A 10,223-nucleotide genomic window follows, 5' to 3' on the forward strand; every position below is an offset into this window, starting at 1 on the left:
TCTCAAAGCAGGATGTTCAAATTACACACCGCCTTGTTTGTGATCCGTGCTTCGGTTTGCGATACGCCCGATGTTCTAATTATTCGGATTTTTGAATGTGCATTCACGATAGGTGGCAAACATCCCTGTTTCATTATTATTAATGATTAAGGAGGCATTTCACGACCTTTTTAGAATATGAATGCACAGATGTAGAGCTGAGTGGTAGGGCCGGTGTCTATCCCTGCGTTCGCATTCCTTCCAAGTGAACATTATTTTTAAAAGCAACACGGACTGCTTTAAAAAAAACATTTCGAACCAATGTCATTGGTGGAGCATACAATAGTGCTTAGACCGCTGTCTGCTCCCTCTGAGGTACCTCAACATAATTCCAAACTGACGCAATCCCCAACAGGCAGCTCTTCCTTTGTGAATTCATTAACACCAGTGCTTAATTTGTAAATAAAAACATGCTGGTGCCCAAAGCCCTCCTCTTAAACACGGGGTTGCTGCAGTTAAATGTGCGAACATGGAATACTGAGGCAGCGTAATCCTGAAGCCATCTCGGGACTCTTTAATCCATTTACAGCCACTCCCTGCCCCTTCAGCTGACCCTTGCAGCTCTCTGCTTTCTCCCTTTGTGACACTTTTTCATTTTTCTCCTCCCCCGTCTTTCCCACGTGTCTTTTGCTCGCAGTAAATGCTTGAGGCAGAAAAAGTAGCGCTGGCCCTCAAAAATAAGTACCGGTGCTCCGCACTGGAAACAACAAGCACAAATTAAGCACTGACTACCACCCCAAGTGGGGTATGAATAATTGGTCAATAGTTTTCAACGGGAATTAGAGTCTCAAACCACTGATACATTGTGATTTCGCAAATAGGAGGAGAACGTCCTTTTCATACACCTTTCTATTTCCAATTCAGAATGAGTTGCAAAAGTTACTTTGTGAGTTATAAAAGTAACTTTTGTAGATTATTACAAAATGTTTTGCAGCCACAAAGCTTGTTATACTGTGAATTGTAGACGTGGCCCCACCAGATGGTGTGGGTTCCTTCAATAGTGACTCCATGTTAACACTTTCTCCTGTACATTATTGAAATTTAATATACACAATAAGATGTTCTATTCCCCGTTAGTAGCTTCCAGACGTACCGAGGAAAAGTAGCATCAATCCCAGCAGGCAGGTAACTTCAAGATAGCTGTTTATTAGGCAAAAGGAAGATACCATCCTACCAATTCACACAAAGACCCTGTATGTCACACTGTATTTGCTCTCTTCATATGGTCTCTGGGTGAAGAGTTCATGTCACATAGTTTGTACACAATGAACTGGAAACCCCTGTATAGATGATGTTTCCTGCTCATTGTGTTTGAGTCTCAGAATGGCCGATGCCCATCAGGGATTTTAAAACTTCCCAGGACAGTGGCAACAGCCTTACAAGCCTCTGTAATTTGTTGGGTAATTTTGTGGGCCTGTTTGGGCTGCACTGTGCTCCAAAGCCCCCGACTCTCTCTTGGCCCCATGCACTATTTGAGTTTTGGAGAGGTGGTAATGGCCTGTCCCTCCAGCTCTAGACCTTGCGACTTCAAGCCCCACCCAATGGGAAACGTCCTGAACAACGCGTTGGGAACAATGCAGACGTTTCTCACGCAAATGTAACCACGCTTGCTGGAATGACTGCCTTTGTCTCTGCCTTAATCATGCATGTGCTGAACTACGCATATGCGTGGTTAAGGCAGAGAAAATGGCAGAGTGGATCTTGAGAGGACACGGTCAGGTAAATTGGGCATAGATTTGAGGGGTGAGGTGTTGGGCTATTTTTTTATTAGGGACGGGGGTGTTTGGATTTTTTTTAAGGGTAGAGCTTAGGGTGGGGGGTCACGCAGGGTTGGGGGTAGTTTTTAGGGTTGGGGATGGATAAAGGGCTTGGGGCCGGAGTGGGGGGTTTTGGGCTTTTTTTTAGGGTGTATCAGGAGAGGGCGCCGTCAGGTAAGTGAGGCTGGGGCAGGGTTGGCGGTAGTTTTTTGGGGTAGGGTGGATTAAGGGCTTGAGGTGGGGGTTGGGCTATTTTTTTTAGGGGCAGGGTGGGGCGGTCGGGGTAGTTTTCTTTTAAGGGGCACGGTGGAGGGCTCTGTGTAGTTTTGTTCTTATGGAGGGTGGGGGGGTCGGTTGTTTTTAGGGCGAGTGGTGGGGTCAGGGAACGTTTTAGGGCTCAGAGTAGGTGGTGGGTGTCAGGGTAGTTCAGTTTTTAGGGGAGGGGTGAGGGGGTCAGGGTAGTTTTGTTTTTGGGGGAGTGGGGGGGTCGGTTGTTTTTAGGGCGAGTGGTGGGGTCAGGGAACGTTTTAGGGCTCAGGGTAGGTGGTGGGTGTCAGGGTAGTTCAGTTTTTAGGGGAGGGGTGAGGGGGTCAGGGTAGTTTTGTTTTTAGGGGCGTGGTGGGGGGGTCGGGATAGTTTTGTTTTTAGGATGGGTAGGGGGGTTCAGGGAAGGTTTCAGGGCTCAGGGTGGGTGGGGAGGTCAGTAGTTCAGTTTTTAGGGGCGGGTGGAGGGTCTGGGTACGTTTGCTTTTAGGGGTGGGTGGGGGGGTCGGGTAGTTTTGTTTTTATGGGTGGGGTGGGGGTGTTGGGGTAGTTGTTGTTTTGAGGGTGGGTGGGGTTCTGTTGTTTTTAGGGAAATGGGGGGTTGGGGAAGTCTTTAGGGCTCAGGGTGGGCAGGGGTGTCAGGGTAATTCAGTTTTTAGGGGTGGTGGTAGGAGCCTCAGGGTAGTTTTGTTTTTAAGGGGCGGGGTGGAGAAAGGGGTAGTTTTGTTTTTAGGGGTGGGGTGGGGGTCGGGTAGTTTTGTATTTAGGGCGGGTGGGGGGTTGGGGTCGTTTTGTTTTTAGGGGCAGGTGTGGGAGGGTCGGGTAGTTTAGTTTTTTAGGGTGGTTGGGTGTTTCGGGGTAGTTTAAGTATTAGGAGTGGGGTACTTTTGGGCCTTAGGGCAGGTGGAGGGCTGGCATGATAGAACCACGCATGCCGTTCCCACCCAGGCCTTTACTAGGCATGCATTTCCAGTTAAAAACCGTTGTAAAGGCATACATGGTAAAGCCATGCATGAAAACAATGCAGTCGTTGTTCCAAATGCGTTGTTAAGACATGCAGGATTCCTGCATGCATTGTTCCATCTTACATTCCCACCCGATCTTCACACAGTAAATTGGAATGAATTTCCAAGTTGACAAGTCTGGGATTCACATTGAGTTTCTCTGTATCAGAGCACCTCACGCTGTGAATAGGCTCTGTGCACTTAAGGAAGTGTTGAATATAGCTGTTGATACCTGTGAACAACTGTACAGACCCCCTGTAACAGTAATAGAAGTGTCAGTGGTGACTCATTGTAAGAGAGTGATATGGAATTAGACATGTGGCCAGTAGCTCCTCAATAGAGACTGCCAATGGCATTTGGTGGCCTGGGTTTAACCCTTTAAGGTCAACTTGCCGTGTCTGCATCTCTGGGAAATCTTCTCTGCTCAATGCCTTCCAATAGGAGAAAGGGCAATTTCATGTTTATGATCAAATGTATCCCTATGGTACTCTGGGAGCATTGTTTAAAGAGGATAACATACATCATATAGGTTAGAAATAAACAGGAGCCATCTTCAAGAAGAAATGGAGAGATCTGTATGACCTTTGTGAAAATGTACTCCTTTAATATGTTATTCACACCCCTTATTCCTTCCACCTTGTCTACAAAGTGTTGCATTATATGTAAGTGTAGACCTACAATTGATATTTATTTGATGTGTTTGAGTGAACCAATTTACATTTACTCTTGTATTCTTCACTTACATGTCATTACACCTATGATAACTTGTTATAGCATCATTTTATGTTTGTACTCAATGCCTGTCATGTAATGATTTAAGTAAAACGCATCTGCACCCTCTGGCCCTATATGTGTTATGCAAAACTACATAAATAAAAATACCATTATTCTTGGTTTTAATATTTTATCTACTGTATGCTAAGCACACAAAAAAGGACAGTTGAGCACCACACAAATCATAGTAGAAATACAATTGGAAGGTCAAAACAACAGAGCATTTCTCCACTTGCATTGAAAAGCTCGATACAAATATATCGGATTAATCTAAACAATTGTCAGTGTATACGTCATGTTGTGACTGATATTAAGATTTAAGAATACCTATTGTATTATGCCAAATAAAGATTGGGAATTTAGAGAGAAACTGCAAAGCCTGAATACTGCAATGAGTGCCAGTTGTCCAAGGGCTGGAGGTGGCAAACAGACGTTAGAAAAAGAGTGCGTGTGGAGGAGGGTACTGGGGTGAGAGGTGAGGCGTAAGAAGATTGGAGAAAGGCTGACTAGAGAAAGGGTAAAGTCTACTGTAGAAAAAGGCGAGGGAGCATTTTGATCATAATTGGTATGTTAACAGGAAGTGCAGTATTTAGGTACAGGGCTTATGGTCTTTGATATTGTCACAAATAGAGCAAAATAACAGTCTGACCAGGCTGAGAAAATGTTCTGTATTGCCTTAATTGACAAGTCAATCTCATGAAATGAAAATTATTTTTAAATTCCATATATTTATATATGCCATTTAAAGGGACAGAAACCAGTGCTTCCCCTCGTTCAAACCCTATACCTGCTTCTACTTCTCTCCCTGCCATTCACTTCACATCTTTTTAGTTTTGGTTTTAGCCAAGGCCTTTTAATTTTACTAAAATGATGTGTATAATATACTTTCTTAAAGGTCACCACTCTTCATCCTTTGGCCTTTTGTTGTTGTCATTCACCTTTTGCTTCCACCCACTACAGCATGCAGCATGGGGCAGTGGGGCAGTCTACCTATTCCATTGGTTAACTTCACTTTGAGTGACTGCATGTTACTTTCACAATGAGCACATTCACACACAAAGTAGTGCCCTTCAGCGACATTATTTTGTTCTTACTTTATAATTACTTTAGTGCTACCTATGCGTTTCATGCCTGACTTGATTGCAGGATGCTTTCTACCACATGTGTCCACAAGATACATTCCAATTTTATCAGTCCCTGTCTCCTGCCAATGCTGCTGTAAATTCCTTTGTTTATGTGACTGCTGGCATTTCACAGAATAACAGATTGCCTTTCATTGGAACTGTTCTGTATTAAGTTATTCTCTTTTTGCCACGCATTCAGTACACAACCCAAAAGCTTCAATATAATACATAAGCAAACAAATCTTAGGAATATATTTATTCTAGACTCAGTTTCACAAATAGTTTTTAATACATTTCGCACAGACAGAAAAACAATGGCCTTTATGTGATTAAATTGCAGCACTTGTAACACTGTTGTCTATTGTTCTTTCCTTCTTTTTTGTTTCTTTCCTTCTTTACTGTTTTCTTTTCTTTTTTTTTCAAAGGCAGGAGGCAGAATGATTAGCTTTTTTTAGGTCTGTGATAGCCAGGAGCTTTTGGTTTTACTAAACTGCAGTTACTTTTAGGCAGCGCTCAATTTGTAAATAAAAATGTTCTGTTGCCCAAGGATATCCCCTGAAAAACACGGGTGCTGCATTTAAAAGTGAGAGCACAGAATACCGAGGCAGTGCGATGCCAAAGCCATCTCTGGCCTCTTTAAAGCATTTACAGCCACTCCCTACCCCTTTGGCTCACCATTGCAGCTTTCTGCTTTCTCCCTTTGTGAACCTTTTTAGTGTTTTTCTTCCTCCCTCTTTCCCATTGGTGTCTTTTGCTCACAGTGAATACCTGATACACAAAACTAGGTGCCAGCCCTCAAAAATAAGTGCCGGTGTCCTGCGCCGGAAAACACCGGCTCAAATTAAGCACTGCTTATAGGGCTTTTAAACCCTACATCAACCCTTTATCTATGGTTGTGTCATTCACACTTTTCCCACACACTCGAGCATGCTTAAGGGGCTATGCGTTAGCCCACTTTAGCCATTGGCTAAATTCACTTTGAACTGTGGCATGCTACCCGTTCACGACCACAGCTACAGCCATGTGTGCATTTGGAGACCCAAAAACATTTTTACCTTTAGACTTTTTTTAGATTGATAAAGACGTGCCACCTTCTTGAATGAAAATGTTTCGCAAAAACCATCACAAAATAAAATTTGCCAAAAGGCTGGTGGCAAATGCCAGACTTACTGGCTTTGCCAGTGCTTGTTTAGGTTGGTTGAGAATACCTCAATCGTGTTTCTCTTAACATAATGTCCCCCTAAGTGTTTTTTGCTTGCTTATACAGTGTCATTGTTTTCCTTTGTTTTCCAATCTTGTTTTTTACCTCACACTTGTCTCTCCTTCCTAGCCCTCTATACATTTCCTGAATTCTTTTTGCCTTTTTCATGTAAGGTTTTCCTGCTCTTGGGTCCGCCTTGTTCTCCACTGTCATGCACACAGTAGAGCCTCTAGCAATCCTTTACCATTTTGTAGTCCCTAATTCCACTTTCCATTCATATTTGTTATGTATCCGCTAAATCTGATAATTTTAGGAATTGTTAGAAATGTTTTTGTTATTATTTTTTAATGCAGTCCTCAGATTCAGCACAATGCAACTTCTTTAGTAGGTTTGTGAAATATTGTCGGATTTTGTAAATTTAGCATTTTGACATCTTCCTCTTTCTTTAAATTTGGTTTTTGTCAGCTACGGGGCATTTAACTAAATTGCCCAGTTTAGAGTTTTATTTAGAGTTTTATCTAGCTGCGAGGACAGCTAAACCTCTATGTCCTGCTGTGCATGGCTCTACCTGTATTTTTTATCAGTTGTGGGCAGACTTGATACCTCCGTCATTGTCCTCTCCATTATGTTATTCAAAGTGTAGAATTCTTTATATTTAAGTAGCACATCGTTGGCTTCTCAAATGGTTTAATCAAACATGGAAGGCTGTAAAATTCCAGTACTTTACTCGATATCCTCCTGCAAGATGCCCGGGGGAGAGGCAGTTCTATATGTATGAAATGAAACAAAAATCAATGCCTTATGTGTGGAGTTTGTGAAGCAAAATCTGCTGCCTGCCTTACTGCTCTCTTCTATGTCAGAATACAGAAAAGTTGTCGGACTTTGAGTGTCGATTTTCTTCCAATGGGGCAATATTGTCCTAGATGTTATTTGCGACATGATATTTATATCAGACAATATTTGACACACATTTTTTATTATTAACTCCAATTGGGCAATATATTTTTAAGATGCTATTTATGACTCAATATTTATGTCAAACAATAAATACCCTGAAGGTGATATTCAGATAATACGCCTCTCATATCAGTCAACATGGAACTGGTGTAAAATGTTAATTACTGGTAGCTTATCATTCCTGGAATACATGTAACCATGACATGGCACTTTCTTGACAAATGTCTTTAATAAGAGCATCAGGATCATCCATTTTACTGATGCCACTCTCTCTTGTGTTCTTATTTTGCAGGAGTACAAGAAATCCACTGCTCCTTGGAGGACAGGAAGGTCTTCCTGCACGAGCTGTCGGAGATCAGCTTCAGCGAATGCAAGTTTAGCTTGTCCTTAACAGACTTCTTGATCATCATTTTTTCAGGAGTGGTCGTCCTCATCGCTGCCATTTTCTCCAGCTTCTTCCTGGCTACGACCGTGCACTGCTTCCAGAGGTGCGCCCCGAACAAAGAGGATGACGATGAGGAAGAGGAGGACTGAATATATTTTTTTATGTATCTTAAAACAATGTACAGTTAATCTCATTTTTATTTATATATGATCGCGTTCATCACCATGGCAAAACTGAGAAAAACATAAAAAATAAACTTTCTAAAGAAATTCATGACAGAGGTCAATATAGTTTTGCTTCAAATAGTAGGTCTAAGGATTCCCTTTTATTCAGGGTAAACCTTTTGCTCCATTAGAGAAGTTGCTTCTTTGTTGCCACTGATTTAGAGGGTTGTTTGCCACACATCACTGATGCTAAAATATATACCTTATTATTGTGTGCATATCCAGCTGCTTTGAAATTAGAGACAACCTGAACCTGGAGAAGGAGAGAAAGAAAGGGGGTGGGAGAGGAGGGGTAGATATCTCTCTCTGGAGTTACTACTATACAGACTTATCCCCTTCTAGAAAAGCGCAATTACTCCTTCTATCCATACTCCTGTGCCTGTACACCACCCATATACATCACACATCTCATTTAGGTATTTGTGCCTCTTGAATCAAACGATTGTTGCGCTAGATTAACTTCGAATTGGAGGCAATGCTAACGCTAACAAGGGTTATTGTGAACACATCATTTATATGTCATGTTAAGCTTCATTAAATGCAATGAAATTTGCCAAGATCATCATCGAATGAGTCGCTGGTTTGGGAAGGGTGGCAGAGTTCTAAAGTTTACTGATTCAGAATGAGCAAACAATTCGACCCCTAGGAAAAGGTCAATGCATTGATGTTTAGGCTACTCAGTAACATAAAAGAACGCAGCAGACAGAATGTTGCCTTGACCTATTTCGCGTTTCGTATTTTGCACTTATATGTGTTACTTGATACACAGTGTCAATTCCTCCCAGCACTTAACCTCAGGTCGAGGTTATGAAGCCCAACACTTTCGATGCAGGTGGGTCAAAGTATCTTCTAAAATGGAAAATAAAATCAGGGCTGACTGGGGAACCAAATGCAGCCCAGAAAAAATGCTCAAACCAACAATGCTCCCTTTGTCTCCTCGCGCTATCATTCTCTTTCCATCCAGCCAATCTCTCTCTCCTGTCTTCTTTCGTCGCCCTCTCAGATCTCTCTCTCTCTCTCTACGTTCCCCTCTCATCTGCTCTTTTCCCTCTTTTAAAGCCTAGCCGTGCCTGCTGCAATTCATCTGCGGAAGCTTAAGAAAGTGACAGAGGGACATGGAGCCGCCCAAGTGTTTCAAAAGTGGCCACCAAAGCCTTCAATCTACCAGGGAAATGCACGGTGCTATAAAAGACGTCTCACTGGGTCCAGAAGCTGGTGGTTTGCGAGACAATTTTTCCTTGAAAATCTATGCAGGTTGTATCTAGGGCACTAAACATCAAACTTGATAAAGGTCCACTGCAGTGTGAACAGAAATAAGATTGTAATTTTGGAGCCAAACATTAATAGTAGTCTCAATTTTTCATATAAGCAAAATCAATTGGAGGTGTATTGGACAATATCAAAACCTAACAGAGCCTCACTTATATACTTTAAAAGCAGCTTCTTTGATAAGAAGGGCGTGAGTTCCTGAAGTGAAGGTCAGTTCACAAAATACAGAATTGTAGGGGTTGCAGAATGACCTGCCTAATTATTATTTGTTAAGCAGCTCGCCATTTGCTATCCCCTACGATTGGCCATAGTCACAAGTGTCAGCAGGTCTCCATGTCTGTGTTTGTGTTTAAATAAAGAACATTTATTTTTAAACATAGCTGGTTGAAGAAAACTGAATTGTGTTTTTAAAAAAAAACTTTCTTTTTAACAAAAAATGTCACTGAGAGTTGTCAGTGTTCCTGTGGGCCACTGTCAACTATCCATGAAACCTTTTTCTAGATTCACGATGGGGAAAGGGTCGAAATAAGAGCCAATTCCCTTTTGTGAATCAGATGCCACCCGCATCAAGGTGTATGATGAGTGGTTTGCGCCCACAATTGTGGTCATAAAACATTAATACATTCCTCTCCGACTCAAATCTAGGGCAGGGTACCCCTTTCAAACTCCTCTTATTTACTATTTAGACGGGGTAGCAAAGGCCCTTTTACCAGTCAGAAAGAATATTTCGGCTCTTAAAAGGGCTTTTGTAGTTAGAGAATAGCCCTTTCATGGTCACAAACTTTGCAAATGTGTAAATCGCAGGCTTGGAGATCACAAATGGCTTTCTATATGAGGCCCTAAAACCCTACGTTTTCTAACTAAGCAGCCTTTAAAAATACACCTGTATGTAATATGTAATGGCTATTGAGGTAATATAATTAACACTGTTGGGTAAAGCCAACATATTCTCATCTAGTTTGGCTGCATTATTTTTACTGGTTTAATTGTGGAATAAAATGTAGTATTCACTCAAAGTAATTAATCACTTTTAAATTATTGTAAGGAAGCCATTTGTTAGCCAACCTACCTCAATAACTAACCTTCAACATAGGCCCTTGATTCTTCGGAGACTTTGAACATTTCTCTTCAAATTACAGAAAAAAGGGCAAACAGCTTAAACAACACACATACTAACAATACTCCTCCTGATTCATTTGATGACGATGATGATGATGATGAACAA

The 10,223-nt window shown here is 41.8% G+C and overlaps 1 protein-coding gene across 1 annotated transcript in view; it reads left to right on the top strand.

Annotated features, from left to right (window-relative positions):
• Positions 1 to 9,316, top strand: part of LRRC38 (leucine rich repeat containing 38) — a 413,986-nt gene extending 404,670 nt beyond the window's left edge. Inside the window, exon 2 of the mRNA XM_069242505.1 lies at positions 7,413 to 9,316. Coding sequence (XP_069098606.1) covers positions 7,413 to 7,654 — 242 coding nt within the window. The 3' untranslated portion in view covers positions 7,655 to 9,316. The remainder of the gene's footprint in view (positions 1 to 7,412) is intronic.
• The last annotated feature ends 907 nt before the right edge of the window (positions 9,317 to 10,223 follow it).

The sequence above is a fragment of the Pleurodeles waltl genome, chromosome 6 (assembly GCF_031143425.1).
Source record: "Pleurodeles waltl isolate 20211129_DDA chromosome 6, aPleWal1.hap1.20221129, whole genome shotgun sequence".
NCBI lineage: Eukaryota > Metazoa > Chordata > Amphibia > Caudata > Salamandridae > Pleurodeles > Pleurodeles waltl.